Source organism: Cynocephalus volans, chromosome 4 (assembly GCF_027409185.1).
Source record: "Cynocephalus volans isolate mCynVol1 chromosome 4, mCynVol1.pri, whole genome shotgun sequence".
Lineage (NCBI taxonomy): Eukaryota > Metazoa > Chordata > Mammalia > Dermoptera > Cynocephalidae > Cynocephalus > Cynocephalus volans.
This window is the reverse complement of record NC_084463.1, coordinates 88,940,026-88,958,002: the sequence shown is the minus strand read 5'-3', so window position 1 is coordinate 88,958,002 and position 17,977 is coordinate 88,940,026. Positions and strand designations below refer to the sequence as shown.

At 47.3% G+C, this 17,977-nt stretch overlaps 1 protein-coding gene across 3 annotated transcripts in view; it reads right to left on the bottom strand.

Moving 5' to 3' along the window:
• ME3 (malic enzyme 3) overlaps positions 1-17,977 on the bottom strand; it is a 184,156-nt gene that overhangs the window by 43,826 nt on the left and 122,353 nt on the right. For 2 of the 3 annotated variants that reach the window (XM_063093197.1, XM_063093199.1), the window contains 2 exons: positions 9,091-9,252; positions 1,285-1,388 (listed from right to left, as the gene is read on the bottom strand). In XM_063093197.1, the coding sequence (XP_062949267.1) occupies positions 1,285-1,388; positions 9,091-9,252 (266 nt within the window). The remainder of the gene's footprint in view (positions 1-1,284; positions 1,389-9,090; positions 9,253-17,977) is intronic. The other variant, XM_063093198.1, reaches the window with a different exon arrangement.

Below are 17,977 nucleotides of genomic sequence, written 5' to 3'. Positions count from 1 at the left end.
CACATGCTCCCACCACTACCTCTACCCACCAGCCAGCTGCACTCAGCACTCTGCCTTCTATCTCTCCCTGTGGATGGCTCTCTGTCCTCCTAAGATTAAACTCTCCAGGTATGCACTAGATCCTTGCTGCTCTTGCCTACTTAAAAACTTTTGCCCTCCACCCCACACCCCATCACTAATTTCCTCTTTTCTGCAGGATCAATCCCATCCCATATAACCACAATATTAAGACAAAACACAACAACAACAACAACAACAACAACAACAACAGCAAAACACTCTTTTCTTATCATCAGATAAGGAAAACAGATAAGGAGACCCAGAAAAGTTCAGCAATCTGCCCAAGGCCACAGACCCAGAAAGTGGTGGGGTCAAGGTCAAATACAGTGTGCTAACCTCCAAAGCCCACCCAGATGAGACTTCCTGAGCTGCAGAAGCCAGAGCCAGTCTTTCTCCAGACCCCTACTCTGCTTTGAGCAGCTGAGCTCAGGCAAAGGAGCACTTTGCCAAGGACCAGCAGGACAGCTCTGTCGTAACCTGTGCACTTTTTGGACAGCAAGAAAGGCTGGAGGTTTTCAAGGGAGAAGAGGACCTTCTTCATCTTCAGAGGCCTGCTGGGTTGCTGAAACTCTGGCTTGACCAGCTTGCTCTCAGACTAAACATGGGTGGGTGAGGGCTGTTCCCAGGACTCCATCCCAGCTGCATACCAGCCATGACAGGTGAGCAGGTGGCCCTGATAGCAGATAGGTGGGCAGATGAGGAGGGGTGAAGCTGCCAGTATCATGCACCCCAGTGAAGAAATGACCCCTCATCAATCTTGCAGGCCCAGAGCCCATGGGGTCTGCTGCAGTAGCTCATTAACACTTCCTTGTCCTTATGTAGAGGTGGAAAATGATGATGGATGTGGCCAGATCCTTTCCAAAGCCGTTTCATCTGAAAGGCACACATCTATCCTCCATCACTTGTAACATCCCTATGCATACCGAAGACCCTGGACAGCTTAGGCCAAGGGGGTTTTCCTCCCAGGACAATAGTTTCTTAACTACCTCCAAATCACAGAACCTTCAACCAACATCCCTCTTCCCTCCCCCACCTTCTGCTCCCAGACAACAAGCCCATTCATCTCCCAGACTTCCAACTCCATGGGGTCAAGCTGGAATTTTCAGACCACCCGGAAAAGCATGCATCTACTGCCTCCTGTTTGCATAGCTGCCAAAGCCAGCAACTTCAGTCCTTGTATCTCTTAGGAGTCTTCTCTCAAGAGGGACAGACCGGCCCACTTACTTGTCTGTGACGCTCTGCATGAACTCGTCCAGCAAGTCATCATACTCCTTCCCGCGCACACGCTGGTGTTTCAGGCCGATGTACAGAGGGTCTCTGAGCAGCTCCTGGAACAGACAGCACCTGTTTACGGAGCCTGCTCCTAGTTTTCCTGCTTGCACCCCCCCCCCCAAACAAGTGTCCGGGTTTAGTGGGAAGGACCAGGGGATGGGAGGAGAGGAGAGAGTAGGAAGCTGGTTGGATCCCTCCCGCCGCTCCTGCCAATGTTTCAGCTCTGGAAGGGTCCAGAGGCCAAGCCACTGGCTGAGGGTGGACTCCCAGGTGGTCTCCATTTTAGGAACCAAGGATGCTTTGAACCAGGCAAAACTCTCTCAGGTTTGCACAGTCTTCCAACCCTTGGCTGCAGGTTCTGGGTTTATTTCAGGGTTTCTCAGCAGTGACACTATTAACACCATTCTTTAATGTGAGGGCTGACCTGCACATTGTAGAATATTTAGCAGCCTCTCAGGCCTCTAGTCACTACAAGCCAGTAGCAAACACTTCATTCACTCATTCATTCATTCAATGAAATATATACGATGTGCCTCACACTGTGCTAGGCCCCGAGGGATATAAGGATAGAATGGTACAACCAGAACTTCAGTTCAAGAAAGGTGCCCCTTAATGCTTAGCCTGTTTTAGGTGAGCCTCCACCTTGCCTCTAGGTCCATACTGTTTTGATATCACTGGAGGAGGAAGTTGGGTAAAGGAGTAGAGGACAGAATATAGGAAATATTTGCCTTCCCCATCCTTCCCCCCCAATCCTGTGTCCACATAACCTGCCGGAGGTGGTTTAGCACTTAGTCCAAGGTATCACAGGCCCACATTAGACAGAAGGTGGGTCCTCACCTCCTCTGTCACTATCCTCATCCCCTGGATTAAACCTACTTGAAACTATTAAGGATTCTTCCTTGGTAACTGTGTGTTGGGCGGTCAGGGGAGGGGGAAGTAAACAGTGAAAGCAGGACATATATAATGCATATCCTCCCACATGCCACCTTCAGAGTGATCTTCTAAAAGCCACTTAGAACAAGTGAACAGATATGATATAGTGGGGGGTGGGGAGAGGGAGGGGTGAAAGAGGAACCGGTAAAGGAACACGAAAATCAATTACAATGTATATTGAGAAGTTAAAATAAAAAAAATTAAAAATCTGAGGGCTGGCCGGTTAGTTCAGTTGGTTAGAGGGCAGTCTTGGTGATCAAAGGTCAACCATAATGAGGTTCTGCTGAGATATAAGGGTAACTATAAAAAGCTTTTAAAAAGTCCTTCTATTTTACTTTTAAAATAAAATGTGCCATGCCTCAAATACTTCAAAACTAACCATAAAAAAATGGAAAAAAGTTTCCATATGCAGATGACACTACAAAAATAGCTTCTTATGTTTGTATAGAGCTTTCAAGTAATTCAATCATTTGAACTTTCTAATAGTCTGGCCTACTCTCATCCCATGTTACAGATGAGGAAGCTGGAATTCAAGGGTTTTAATAAACTGCCCGAGATCACAGAGCCAGAAAGTGGGTACAAATTGAGATTAAGACTTGCTTGACTGGGTTTCATGACAGCATCCTTTCTGCTCTGTCACTTGATGTTGTGGAGACCAGAGAACTAGGGGGCAGTTCCTCACCCTCTGCCTGGTCCTCCTGGCAGAGCTTAGCTGTAGTTGGGGAGGTCCAGGCTTGCATCCTGCAGACCAGTCAGGGGAGCAGGGAAAGCCAGAATGGAGCTAGGGGGAAGGCTGTGTCCACATCTCAGCCAGCTGGATCTCCTTTGGCAGGAGTGAAAATGGCTTATGTAAAACAGCCGTGGGAGCTTCACCCATGGCTGATGTGGCACGACCCACAACCAGAAGGCCACATTCTGCCCTGTGTCCCACCAACCAACTCAGATACAAGAATGCTGCCAGCAAGGTGTGGGAGTATAAACTGTAAACTGGCCTGGACCCCTTCTCGCAGCTTCCTGCAGTCTTTGCTTCCTCTTCTAAGTGTTTAGAAGTTTCAGTAGCTAGTATTGCCAGATAAAACACAGGAAATCCAGTAAAATTTGAATTTCAGATAGGCAATAATTAAAAAAAAACTTAGTATAAGTATGTCCCAAGTGTAAGTACATACTTATCTTAAAAAATGATTGTTTATCTGAAATTTAAATCTAACTAGTGTCCTGTACTTGTATTGGCTAAATCTGGTAACCTTATCAATAGAGGCAGAAGGAATCTTACAGTTGGGAGGTGATGTACTGCCGAGAAGAGGACACTGCTGGGCCTGGTGGTCAGGACGTTCCCCTCTAAACACCTTCAGTATGGCCCGAAGGGCTCTGGGCTTTGGAACTGAATGGACCTGGGTTTGAACTCGGGCTCTGTCACTTAACTAGCTCTGTGACCTTTGCAAGGTATTTAACTTCACTTCATTTTTCTTCTCAGTCCAATAGGGATAATAATTATCTCTATCTCACAATGTCAGCTCTTTGAGGAAGGGGTCTGCCCCTCACTCATCTGCATCTCCGTGGAGATGTGTACAGTGCTGGCACATGGCAAGCCCTTAAAAAGTGTTTACTGATACAAGTTGCGTGAGTCCTGGGACTGGACTGAAGAGATGCCGAATTAAGAAGTAAGAGGGTCTTAGAAATCTTTTGGTTCACCTGCCTCCAAACGAGTTTTTGAGGTTTAAGAAAGTTAGATGAGCTGCCCAAGGTCACAAAACACATTATTGGGAGCAACAGGGCAGGAACCATGGTTTCTAGACCAGGGCTCTTCCCAGGCTGGGGACTGAGCTTATTTGCCTCTGAGTCCTGGTGCCCAGTAGGATGCCTGGAGCATAAATATTAAATGAATGACTAAATCTTTCTCCTCTGTTAGTTACTAACTTCTCTTTGAAACTGAATAAGTCAATGATTATAATTTTAGGTGAAGGCATTTATCCAAAGCAGGTGAACCAGAACTTTATCCTCTGCTGTGGGAGTGAGAGATTCAACATGCCCTGTTTGTTTGTCTAGCTTTGCCTTCCTAAGGTGTTCCTTGCAGACAAAACGTCATGGAAAACAAAATAGTTTCCTCCTCTTCACTGGCCATATCACTGAGTGTTGGATTTAAGCTGGAAGATACATAAACCTCCTGGTCGAAAAAATATTTATCTTGCCTAGCAACAGGAATGCTAAGATGTATCAGAGCATCTGGGGGTCTGGGAGGGCATGGGATCAGGTTCACGCTGTGGGCATAGGGCCCTTCCCCCCTCGGGGGGCAGTCATGCCTGCCACTTATTTCTCGGGAAGCTCAGTTAAGCCCAGGGATAAGCTGCCAAGATGCTAGGAAGGGCATCCTCATGGGTCACCCGACACTGAGAGCCAACACTCGGTATGTTGGCACCACGTGGTGAGGGCTGAATATTTACTAGCCACAGTAACGATACTTTTAACAAGGTACAAGAAGCCCTGCAACACCCACCTTGGCTGCCTGTGACCCCAGGCTTACTCAGCAATCCAATAACTCCCCAAGGCAATGCTTACCAGGCTCTGCTGACAATCTGCTCCCTGGTTGTCTCCCCAGCGGTGTGCCTCCCCTCCCTCTGCCTGTGGGTCAGTTCCAGAGACTCACACAGTATCTCACTGGGAGGTGGGTCATAGAGGTTCAAGAATTCTGCCACAAGATGACCTCCCAGGCTCAGGAGGGCCACTTTAAGCTCAAGCCCTTTGGGGTACCCTACAACCTTAGCACAGAGGATGAGCACGGGGCTTGGCGTCAGTCCCTGGGGAAGCCATTTCTGCTCTGGGCCTCTTCTCCCATGTAAATAAAACGAGGGGGTTGAACGAGATAGTATTCAGGTCCCTTTTAACTGGGAAGTCTGTGACTGGCTGCATGGGGATGAAATGAAATACACAAACCAATCCACACATGGCCTGGGTGGAATGCCAGGTGTACGCTCTCCTAAAGTGGGAGGGGCTCCCTTCCCCTGCCCCCGTGGAACTTAACCATGGGATGACCCTTCTGCATGAGATTGCTGCCCTGCCCCATTTATTTTTCTACACCTCCTTGGTGGTGGCAGGTGAAAATGACCTAGAGTTTCAGGGCTGCAGACAGCAGTTGTTTTCCTTCAACAGGAAACCTGGAGGGGTGTTTTCTCTGACTGTGATTAAAGCTCCTGTTGCCTCAGGAGTTTTCATAGAGACATACACGCAGATGGTCTAGTTATTCTGACACTGAAAACCCTCACAACAGCACCCTTCTTGCCCTGACACATGAGATAAACATTGCAAGGCTGAGCCTCCCCCTCCTGTAGCTCGTGCTTGCTCTGAGCAAAAGATGTGCCGTAAGACTTCAGGGGGTAAAACCTTGCAAACTGATTCATTTTTAAACAAGAACTGTAATGCAGGAGATCACACAGTACCTCTGATTGGAAAGACATAAATCACCATCTTCCTAACATTAGTCACTTTGTAACTTTGACTTTTCCTGTCCTGGGTTTCTTGAAGTGGGTCTGAAGGGGGCTCAGCTTCCTTTGGAGGGGAGGACAGTGTAAATAGCACTGTGCACTCTGACCTGAATCTGAGTGTTCGTGGGATCCCACCTGCATGACACACCACTTTCTCAGTCTTCATTTCCCAGTCTATAACAAAACACCTGCCCCTTGGATCACTGTGCCTCGGAGAGCAAGGCAGCTCTGGAGCCAGAGAGGGCTGGGTTCAAATCCCGACTCTGATACTTAGAGCTGTGGGACCTGAGGTAGTAGTTGACATGTTTGAGTCTCAGTTTTCTCATCTGTAAAATGGGGAGAACATACAGCTGTTGTGCAAATTTAAAGAGATGAAATATATAAAGGCATAGAATTATGCTGGCACATTGCAGGTGCTGGATAAGTGGCTGCTGGTATTTTTCTTACTGGACTGGGTGAGAACTGCTTTCTCTCACCCCCATGGGGAGGGCAGGTAAGCCTCAGTGGGGGGGCGGGGGGCACTCTGGTCCCTTCCTGACAAGAGGGAGTGGGCCCAGAGGCAGCTCTCTCCCTTTCACACCCAGGAGGGAGATGTGATTCTAGAGGCTTAAAGCCCCAGGGTAGGAAGCAGACATTTGAGCAGATGTAACATATGACCTATTAAAATGATCAATTAGGTGACAGTGTTGAAACACTGACATCTAGAATATTCCATACAGGCCTGGCTCTCGTTCATCTCCCTCATGCCTAGTAGAGTGCCTGACACCTACTAAACACTCAATAAACTTTTATTAAATAAGTAAAGAGAAAGTGTTCACAACATGTTTCAATTTTTCTTAACTGAAAAAATTAGAATAAAATTACGGGCACATTTCGATTGCAACTAGGTCCTAACTACTTCTTTGTATACACATTAATTTGATATTAGAAGAGAACCCAGATGTAGCATTGTGGGAGAAATACCATTTCTGTTTTCCTTTAAAATTTTGAATAATGTTCCAAAGTTACTTTAGTAATAAGAATTCTAAAAATCAAGAAATGATCTTTTATTTATAAAGCGCAGAAGCCCAGGCAGGGCGTGGTGTGTGGAGGGCAGCACAGGCTCAGATCCCAGCCTGGCCACTTCTAGCAGATCTTCCTGAACAAATTAAACTTTTGGGGCTCAGTTTCCTCAACTGTAAAAAGAGGATAATGACACATGATCCCCTCACAGGGTTAGTGTGAGGCTTAAACTGGGTGGTCTGAAAAAAGGGCCTGGCCGTTGATTACCACTAGTTTCCTGCCACCTTTTCTGGTGGGTTTGTTACAAGTTGGGGCCAGCCCTAAACTTCAGCACATCATTGCTGGGTGCTGAACCTTTAACAACAAAGGATCCTAATGCTCCTGCCAGATGCAACCAACACCCTTCCAGGGGATGCAGTGGCCTCAGAATCAGACTCAAGCTGTTCCACTTCTTGCTGAGGGCTAGCTTTTAGGAGAGGGAGGGAAGGTCTCAATGAAGTCCAGCTGGGACACAGCAGGAGGTGTTGGATGGGAAGAATGACTAAAATGAAGCTTGCTATGCTCATCCACACATGCAAAGATGCACTTCTTGAGGCTGAAGGACAATTGAATAGCTGCCTGTGGAACCCCAGACATCTGGCTGGGGGAAAGAAACCACCGTGCAGAGCAAACTTGAAGACTGGTCTCGATGAGCAGCTGTAGGGCTTGCCCCACAGTCCAGCCTCCTGTCCCCTGGGCTGGTGAGGAGGCATACAGAGAGGAAAAGCTTTTAGAGGTGGAAAGACACTCAGCAACCTTCTGGTCCAGTCCGTCATTGCACCGGAAGGGGGTCAAGTCCAAAGACGTGCAGTGACTCACCTGACTGGTCAGTGGTACTGGGACCACGGTCCCGCTCCCAGACAGGTACTTCCCCCACTCCCCTTGCCCTCCCTCATCTCACCCACCCCCATTGCTTCCCAGCTTTTAAGCAAGGACTGCCCAGTGTTCCCTCATTTCATCGTATTTGTGGATGAAGCCAGAATAGCATCATTCCTTACTAGGAGCGACAGTGCTCACTCTTGTTCAGAAATGGGGATGGATGGTGTCTAGGGAAGAGGGAGGCTGTGCAAAGAGTCTTGGCAAATTTTCTTGAGAGAGTTCACTGCAGAATATAAACAATGTGAATTATTTTTTTGACAATGTGAATCAAGAATCTAAAGAATGACCATTCCTTTTGCTTCAACAATTTCATTTCTAGGAATTTATCCTAAGAAAATAATCAGAGATGGGGACAAAGACTGATCTGCAAAAATAGGTATCAGAGCACAATTTATATTTGCAAAAAGACTAGAAACAACCTAAGTGTCTAACTGTGGGGTTTTTTGGTGTGTAAATTAGAATATGCCAAGAAGCTGTTAAAATGACATTGTGGAAGAATGGTCACCTGGGAGAAAACTCATGACAGATATGAAGTTTGAAAAAGCAGACTGCAAAAGCATATATGCAGTATGAACTCAATTTTGATTTTGTAAATGCTTTGGGGAAAAATGCTGGAAGGAAATATACCAATATATAGACAATAAATAACACTAATATTTCATTCATTCTTAACACTTCTCTGGCTTTTCTCAATTTTTAAAAGATGAACACATACTGATCTTAAACTCAAAGATAAATGCCACTAATAAGGAATTCGCGGGTATATTTTCATGTTTTCTGACACAGAGACACAGAGCTGAGAATCACAGACAGGCACAAACACCGTTCAGAGCAGACAAACTCTTGGCTGGGATTTGAACTCTTGCAATCCCAAACCACCTGGAATTCTGTAGGTCAGTCTCACCCAGAGCTTGGCTCAGTTTCTCTCACTAAGTTTGCAGGACACTATCTGCTGGATTTAGATGGCCCTGGTGCTTTGAGTTTTAATCCTTCCACTGACGCAGCTCACCTCAAAAATGCTAAAAACACAGACTGGCAGTCACTCCCACCTCAGTTAGGTGCTCTCGTCACCAGTGGATCAGAGAGTGCCCTCAGGGAAATGGAAGCCAGGTGAGGTTATGAAGGTAAAAATAGGAAAGGAAGCCCAAGCAGGGGTCATCGTGGGCACAGATGGCCTCACAGAAGTAGAGGAGCAAGGGGACGCAGCAATGGGAAGGAGAAGAGAATGGGGATTGTGGGTGGGCAACCAGGGAGTAGGAAGGTTGTCCATTTTACAGCTGTGCAGAGGGAGCCAGGGTCAAGGGGACACCAGAAAAGAAATGGCCCATTGCCATGTGGATATAACTGCCCCGCAGAAGTGCTCCCCATCTCGTCCACCTTCTGGCCCCCTCTGGCCCCACAGCTCCTAGCCCAGGAAGCTTGTTACCTCATTGTTGGTGCCAACGTCCAGCAGCACAGGGAGGCACTGCTGCGGGTTCACCCCTCCGCACGCCGTGTACAGGGCCAGCTTGCCCACAGGGATGCCCATGCCGTAGCAGCCCAGGTCTCCCAGGCCCAGTATGCGTTCCCCATCAGTCACCACCACAGCCTGAAAAACATAGGCTCCTGTGACAGAGCTCATGTGACCAGCCCTAGCATGACAGGGGTGACAACTGGATGCCCACCAATGTTGCTAGGGATGAAACAGCTTGTCTGGGATAAGGACAAAGGACTCATTTGCCTGCAGGTGGCTGGTTCTTTCTGGCAGGATGCTGAGAACCCCACTGAGGAGAGATGACAGAAGGGTACCTGCCCTGCGTTCTGAGGGTGGGGCTGGGGGCTGCAGACACAGCTGGAGGGAAACCACATCAGTTACTCTGCCTCAAGTAAGCTACACAGACACTCTCAGCTGGAGACTTGGGGGCCAGGCAGGGAGGGAAGGACACAAGGAAAGGAGAAAATGAAAAGTAAGTGTTCATGCTGCTGCCATGGCTCCAGGGCTTAGAGACTGCCATAGAGTGAATGTCCCCCCAATGTCATTGAAGTTTGGTCCCCACTGTGACACTGTTGCAGATGAGAAATCCTACTGTGGTAGTTGAAAGGTAGGACCTTGAAGAGGTGATTACATTGTGAGGACCATGCCATAGTGAATGGATTAATGCATTTGATGGTGTAATGGTGATTGCAGGTGTGGTTCTGAGGGCTTTAAAAGGAGAGCACACGAGGAGTTCCCTCTCTGTTCTGCCATGTGAGAACCCTGTGTCACTGTCACCACCAACAAGGACCAGATATGTTCCCTGGACTCCGGACTTCCCAGCCTCTGAAACTGTAAGCAATAAATATTGTTTCTTTATAAATTACCCAGTTTCAGGTATGTCTGTTACAAGCAACAGAAACAGACAAATACAGAGACCAATGTAAGCGCTCTCTGGCCTGCTCCCGGGATCTGATAAATCCAATTTGCAAAGAATAGAGCTCCTTGTGAACTCTCCTAGGATCTCTCTTTCATGTGAAATCAAGAAGATTCTCAAGCTGTACTGGGATTACCTTTTGCATTTGTCAAAGAATCTCCGAGGACCTACTGTGTACTAGACATGGAGCTCCCGTTTGCTCGCCTATGAACACAAGTATTAAGGGTGTGGACCCGGCCCTTAAAGAACTAATGTGCCAAAGGAGAGATGGAACAAGTATATTAACAAGTGTGGCTTTGGGAGGGAAGCCTGAGTGCAGCAGAACGGCACAGAGGGCAGCAGAGATTAAGAGATGGGAGAGTTACTTCCTCTAGGGTAACCCTTCATGGATGAGGGGACACACATGCCACACCTTGGGCAGGTGAAGACTGTGGGGGTGTGGGTGGGGAGAAGGCACTGGATGCAAAAGGAAGTTAAGGTCCAGGGTGGAGCCTATGATCTGGTACCCAAAAGGCCCATGGTACCTTCTCACTTCTGTTCTCTCTTTCCAGGGGTGAGGGCACACATGGGCTGGTGCTGCCTTTTGGTGGAAATAGGTACAGAGATTCTTAAAAACCGTCCTCCGCTTCTGGAAAGGGGTCTCTGGAGAGTGCAGCAGACCTGTTGAAATCATGACACTCTCCTGGGATTGGTCTACTGTCTGCAGAGAGTGCTCACGCCTTGCATCTCATCTGGTCCTCCCTGTAGCCCGGGCAGGGAGGCAGGTCTGAGATCGTTATCCCTGTTTCACAGGTGAGCAAACCGAAGCTCAAGACTTTCATGTTCTCCACATATTCATTAAGTATCTGCCACATGCCAGGCACTGGGCTAGATGTTTCCACATCAGTTATCTCAGAAAGATTAGATGACTTACCAAGGTCACCCTACTTGTGTACGTGGCATGGCGGGATTCCAATTAGGAGTTGGTTTCCTGGTTCAGGGCTCCTTGCACCATCCCACATGGCTGGGCTAAAGCACCTGTATTCTTGGCATAGTCCTGTCCTTCTGTGGTGGCCCCTCTGTGCAGCCTGCATCTGAGCTCCTCCTGGCAGCAATCTCTGGGTGCCCTGGGTGCCCACACTCTGGGCATCTCTGTACTGTCACTCCTAATCAAAGCTTCCTTATTCTAGTTCCCATTCTCCCCAAATCCTTCTCTCTGATGAGGGGACAGTGAGTGACACAAAGTTACGTACAGGAAATCGGCTACTCCGAGGTGTTATTCCCACAACCCTAGGGTGGTGACGGGGCTCTGCAGTGCTGCTCCCAGCCGGGGAAGGTCCACAGGCACGCCACTGTGTGCTCAGCTCCTCTGAGGGATGTGTCTCCTCTGCCTATTGTCCCTTCTCACTCCCACCGTGCTCCTGGTCAGGTCACTGGAGCAGTTGCACAACCAGACTGCCTCTCATCTTCCTTCCAGTGTGCTGCTAGGGGTTGAATGTGTCCCCCAAAATTCATGTATTGGAAACTTGACCCCCAGTTGTATTGGTGTTAAGAGGATGAGAAATCTGATTATGGTATTTAAAGGTGGGGTCTTTTAGAGGTGATTGGATCATGAGGTTAATGGTTTAATGGATTATCAGGGAGTGGTTCTGATGGCTTTACAAGGAGAGCAAGTGAGCACGTTAACTCGTTAGCTCATGCCATCTTCGCCATGTGACACCCTGCATTGCCGTGGGACTCTGCACAGACCTCCACCAAGAAGGCGGCCCTCACCAGATACGCCCCCCTGGACCATGGACTTCCCAGGCTCCAAAAGTAAGAAATAAATTTCATTTTTTAATCAAGTACCCAGTTTCAGGTATTCTGTTATAAGCACAGAAAATGGACTAATACACCTGCCAACCAATATCAGATTTATTCCATCAAAAGCCCATTTTCGGTATGTCATTCTCAGGCTCAAAGACCTTTAGTGACTTCTAACTGTCCAAAAGAGTCCAACATGCTTAACTCTTTACTGAACTCAACCCAACATACCTTCTGAAACTGATCTCCTGCTGCACATCTGTTCACAATTGCCTCCTCTGGCCAAACTGGCCTCCTGCCCCCGCCCAGACACTCTGAGCTCCCCTACAATCTCTCCCTCTCAGCCTCTATGTTCCTCTCTCCTGGAAGGTCCTTCTCCCCACCTCCAGCACTGCAAATCCTGCCCATTACACTCTAATGTGATTTCTCCTTCCCTGGAGCTGCCGGGACTTGTTATATCTACCACACGCTCTGCCTGCCAGCCTGCCTTCCACAGTTATTCATACCTACTGAGTGCCAACACCCACGTACGTGCTACTTCAACATTGGACGGTCATAGCATTTGGATTCTTATTTAACACTTTTTAAAATGCACGTTTTGTCTCACCAAACAGCCTAGAGGTTAGCGGCAGGGGTTTTGGAGTCTGATAACCAGTATTTAAATATTGGCTCCTTGATAATGTCTGATATGTAATCCTGGGTAAATAGATAACTTTTCTGTACTTCAATTTTCCATAACATTGATATATAATAATACTTAACTCATCAGGTTGTTGTAAAGATGAAATGAAATAATGTATGTCTCATTTTAACTCAGTGCCTTGTGTAGAGTAAGGATGATCAGTAAATGGCTGCTGCTCTTATGATTATAATAATAATTATTATCTGGGGAAAAGATTATATATTAGGTAATATATTATTATGTGTTACTAATCTATTAATATTAAAATTAAGTTATTAGTAATAGATCTTTTAAAAATAATTTTTATCTCTCTAGTTTAGCATTACCACAGAAAGACCATACAATAATTATGTTAAATGAATGAATGAAAGAGAAACCAAGGGGAGACCTTTGCAAAAAGTTTTAAGAAAGGCTGGCCATGCAAAGCTTAACAGCATTCTAACCTTGACATCCTCATCCATTCCAACGCTCCTACTGTCATCTCTAAGCAGATGACATTTGTAGCTAATGTCTGCTGGACATTGCCACCTGGATGTCCAATAGCCCTCTCAAATTCCACAAGTCCCTAACCAAATTAATCCTCTTTTCCCTCTTATGCTTTTGAGCCTTTTTACTCTGCTGTCCTCCCTCTCTCCATTACCCCGTATCTCTCAAGTTCAAAAAAGTCCGATCTGCTTTGACCTCTCTCTGCCATTAGTCAACCACAGCTAATTGGCCAGCAAGTTCTGCTGATTTTACTTGCTCCATATTTTTGACCTCTGTTCCATGATCTTCATACCATTGCTACTGCCTTGGATCAGCCCATACACCTCTCACTTGAGCCAACACAGTGGTCTCCTGACCAGTCTCTCTATTCCTAGATTTTCCCCATTCCATTTCATTTTTCCAAAACATATCCAGATGTATCACTTTCTTGCCCTCAAATCTCCAGTGGCTCCTCATGCCTATAAAGTAAAGCTCAAACATCTAGACTGGCTTTTAAGGCCTTCCATGGACTCACTGGCCATTTGAATTTCCCCTTCATCCTTTCTATGCTCCATACAAATTAAAATACTTACAATTTTATAGAAGGTTTGTACTTTCTTGAATACATGCCATTTTACATGTATATGTACTTTCATGAATATATCCTCAATCCCTATATCTCCTTGATACAAATCCTACTATCCTAACATTTCACTGAACAGTTCAAATGGCCCTGCCCTCCACGAAGCCTCCCTTCTGGAAGTTATCACTCCCTTCTCTGAATCCCCATAACATTTTCCTCACTTACAGCACCTGTCACTCACTTCCTTGTATCACAGTTATACATTCCCTTGTCATTTATGGTAGCTCTAAGCTCTTTAGGGACAAGTATTGGGTGGTGTCATCTTTGATCCCTCAGCACTTAGTTTGGTGCCTGCGATGTGATACATACTCAATAAATGTTGGACAATGTGATAGATCCAACATACAGCCTAGAGTGTCTTCTGCACTGAACAGAGTTCAGACCTGCTGTAGATTAACAAGTTCAAAGAAAAGATGCTGCCTCCTATTTGACATTAATGGAGCTAACGCTGGGAGTTCAGTAGATTGTCAAAAGGCTGAGGGCAAAACTGAGCAGCATCCTTGGGTTTTAAGGCCTAGCAATAATTTTCTGGAATGACAGGATCACATTTGCCTTATATGGAAGAGTTTTATGGATCATAACTCTTTTGTCTTTCAGATGACTAGGGAGAGACTTGGGGAATGGTGCGCCATGTTCTTCCTTTGCCTAACTCAGACCTACGGCCTTTTCTGAGTTATTGCCCATGCCCGTTAGCTTAGGTGGACCCATGGGACTGACCCGAGACTGACCTGAGGTTCATGGTTCCTTGGACTTGTAGCTATGGTCATGGGCTGCCTGTGGCACCGTGTGTACGACTTTGCCCAAAGCCACACCCCCTTACAGGGGCAGCCCACAACCAGTGACTGCTCCATGCAGGAGGATAAAGGCCTGCTCCCCTCCCGCAACTTGGGATGACTTTGAAGGGCTGTCCAGCTCCAGAGCCTCCACATGGACTCAGGTGAGTCTCCCTTGAGACCTCACTGCAGCCCAGCCTCTCCCTCTGCTCTGTCCTGCTTCCTTCCCTTCCACAGTGTTGACCCAGGAGATCTCCCTAATATGCTAATTTCCATCTGAGACCATTTCCCAGGAAATCCAACCTTTGACATTGAGCACAGTGTGACGGTTAACACAGGTGGGCCTGTGCATGATAGGTAGCACTTGGCACTGGCGATCTGGTCCAAATTTAAATCCCTAAGTGGCAGGTGCCCAGTGGCAGAGAATGCTCCCTTGGCTCCACTACCCAGCTGCCTCTCAACAACTCCTCCCCTGAGCTGCTAGAAGTGGAGTGAGGGAGAGATTTAGGAGCTTGGGAAAACTGTCGGAAAGAAGGGCTATTCTCAGCTGAGCTGTCTTCCCGGCTCCAGCAATGGCCACTGTGGGAAAGAGTCAGAAAAGCAGTTCTCACTCTTTGTCATTTATGCTGGGCAGCTCTGGGCCCTGCCCCCTTCTCCCTGAACAAGAAAAGCCCAAAACACTTCATGGTCTCCCCAGCCCTGAGCTATAGCCTCATCTCCCTCGTGGCCTACTTCTCTTACATCTCAGTTTGCAGCTCTGCTTTCTAGCTGGGAAACCACAGTCAGTCATTTTCACCTTCAAAGTTGATTCAGAAGCTCCTCTTAACCACCCCTCCTCTCCAGCCAAGCAGCCAGCAACATCAAGGTCCCAAGATACTGCGCCCTGGAACTCTGTGTCCCTACACAGCAGCTGGCGGAGAGGTGACTCAGCAGCAGGAAGCTGGGTTGGACATAACAGTTATCTTTAGGTGACCTCAGGCAAGTCACTTAGCTTTGGTTTGCTCATCTGAAAAAGTCACTCTACCAATCTTAGAGAGCCACCTTGGGGGTTTCAGAAGCAGCCCTTTCTCCACTCTCTCCACAGCGACTGCAAGAATCAAGTGAAACTGTGACAGAGACGTCCTGCGTCAGCTCCAAAGGGCCACGAAAGGGATAATGAGCAGAGATTCCCTACCTACCTCAGGACACAAGGAAGACTGCCTGGCTCGGAACATTCTGAACCCTTGAAAGGGCACCCTGGGGGTGGGGGAAGGGGGACTTCCAGAAAAAGGCTGGTGAATGGGGCAGGGTAGGGCTGGGGTGAGCCAGGGCAATCCAATCAGCCCCACTTGACTTGTTTACATGTCAAACTGTAGGCCCAGTATTCAGAGCTCTAGGTTGTTCCAGAGAAGCCAGAAATCCAAGTGTTTTGATATTTACTTGTTTATTTTAAATGAAGTCTCCTGATTTTAAAATGTTGCCTAGGATTTCAAAATTTTGATAAACCACTGAGAGTCAAATCAAATATGTCTAGTGGCCAAATTGTCTGACTGCCATTTGTGGCCTGTGATTCCCAGCTAAGGGGCCCCTCTATGGCTGTCCTTGGGCCCTGCACAGCTGTGTGTGCTACAGCTGCCTCTCCCACCTCAGTAATGACAGTGTCCACTCAAATGCTCTTCCATGTGTACAGACTTTATCATGGTTAATCCTCTCAGTAGCAAAGCAAAGCTCAGAGAGATTGTCTGCACACAAAGCAGGTACATGGAAGATTTAAGATCAGAACCCAGGTCTGTGATTCCTCTACATAGTCACTGGGACTGACTTCTGAGTTTTTCCAAAGTGAGACAGGAATAAAGGGTGGAGGTGGCTCAGGCATTCACCTGTCCACTACAAGGTACCTCAGGGTGGGCAGCAGCCAGTCGCCTGTCTGCTCCTTGTCCTCTGAGCTCCTCTCTTTCTCAGCACAGACACAGCATGCTGTCCTTGTTTCTGGGTCAGTGTCCCAAGCCAGGCTGCAAGGTCCTTGACTTTGGGCCTATACACCTCCTTTATCCCTGAACCCCCCAGGGAACTCTTACAGAGTAGATGTTTACTAAATGTTTTTGAATGCAACTGAATTAGATGCCACTGGCCCAGATCTGCACATGTAACATATACTCTCCCGAGAGGCTCTGGACGTCTCTCTTTATTTGGGGTCTGCTTGAGTCCCACCTCTTCCAGAGTGACCTCAAAGCGCCCATTTCTCTTCTTCTAAAATCACAACAGTTACTGTCTCCATTGCTCTGGTAATTAGCATTCAGTATTTACAAAGTTCTCAAAATATGTTTATTGAAGTCAATGGATAGTTAGCTCCTAAGGTTCTATTCTGAATTTATATCTTGGTTTCTCAACCACAATATGAAGTAATTTGGGGGCAGGGTCCATATTTTTCTCATCGTGCATCCCTTGCTACAGGGCCCTGGGTACAGTTGTGTAAGTTGTGCCCTGACAAGAGGAGCAATTGAAACCAGAATTCCAGCCCACAAGCCCCTCACCAAGTCCCTGTGCCAGGCTGGAGGAAGAGGTGCCTTTCCTTACTGGTTAATGTGGGAGGACCTTGTCATCATTTTTTCTAATGCCTTGTAATTTGCACAAAGGCACTGTATGGGTTAGTGGAGACCCCATTTCTCTCTTCCGGGCATAGTACTCTTGGTTCACAGAAGATGATCAACATGTCTGTTGACTGAGTTCATTCAACTCAGTAAGCATCTACTGAATGCCTACTACGTACGAGGTTTCCCCATGGTTGAACTGTCCAGGAATGTGGAAGAGATTCATGTCCACTCAGGTTAGCCTGGGTTAACTCCCCATCAAGTGAGCTGGCTTCCCTTAATGTCCTCCAGATTTTATTATAGATTCATCCTAGACATGCCCTGGAAACTTATTCCTCTGGAACTGGCACCAAAACCTACAGGGCCATGGCCTGCACATGAATTGAGTCTAAGCAGATAAGCAGGAAGGAGAAGCACAGGGCAAAATCACACCCAGGCAGAGATGTACAGAATGAGCTATTCACTGTGGCCAGGACTGAAGTCCAAGGGCCTTGGCTGTGGCTCAGGCCTAGCTCCTGAGAGCCAAGGTCCTCCCCCATGTTCTGGTCTGAATGCTAATACTCCTCAGAGAGGGCCAGAAGTGGGTAGAACACAAGAGAGATAGGTAGGAAGAAGCTGTATGTGACGTCTGGTGGATGGGGATGGGGGCGCTCAGGGAACTGTCACAGAAGGAGGCAGGGAGGCCGTGGGGAGGAAACTGTGGTGGAGTCACCGCCTCCCAGTTGAGGCAGGGTGGTGTGAGCATTGGCCCTGGGAGTTACTTATACTGTACTTGGTCAGCCCCAATGCTCTCCCCAGCTCAAGGGCCAGCAGATGTTCTGCGTTTTTGCTTCACCCATTTTGTTTCCAGAAGTGGCAATGATCTTAGATGCCAGAGCCCCTCACACTCTTCCGTACAAGTCCGTATGACAGGAGGAGATCTGGGGATTCAGCCCAAAGCTAATGCATTTCTACAAAACTGCATTTTTATATTTTATAAGTTAATACAACTTCTGTATCATATATTTT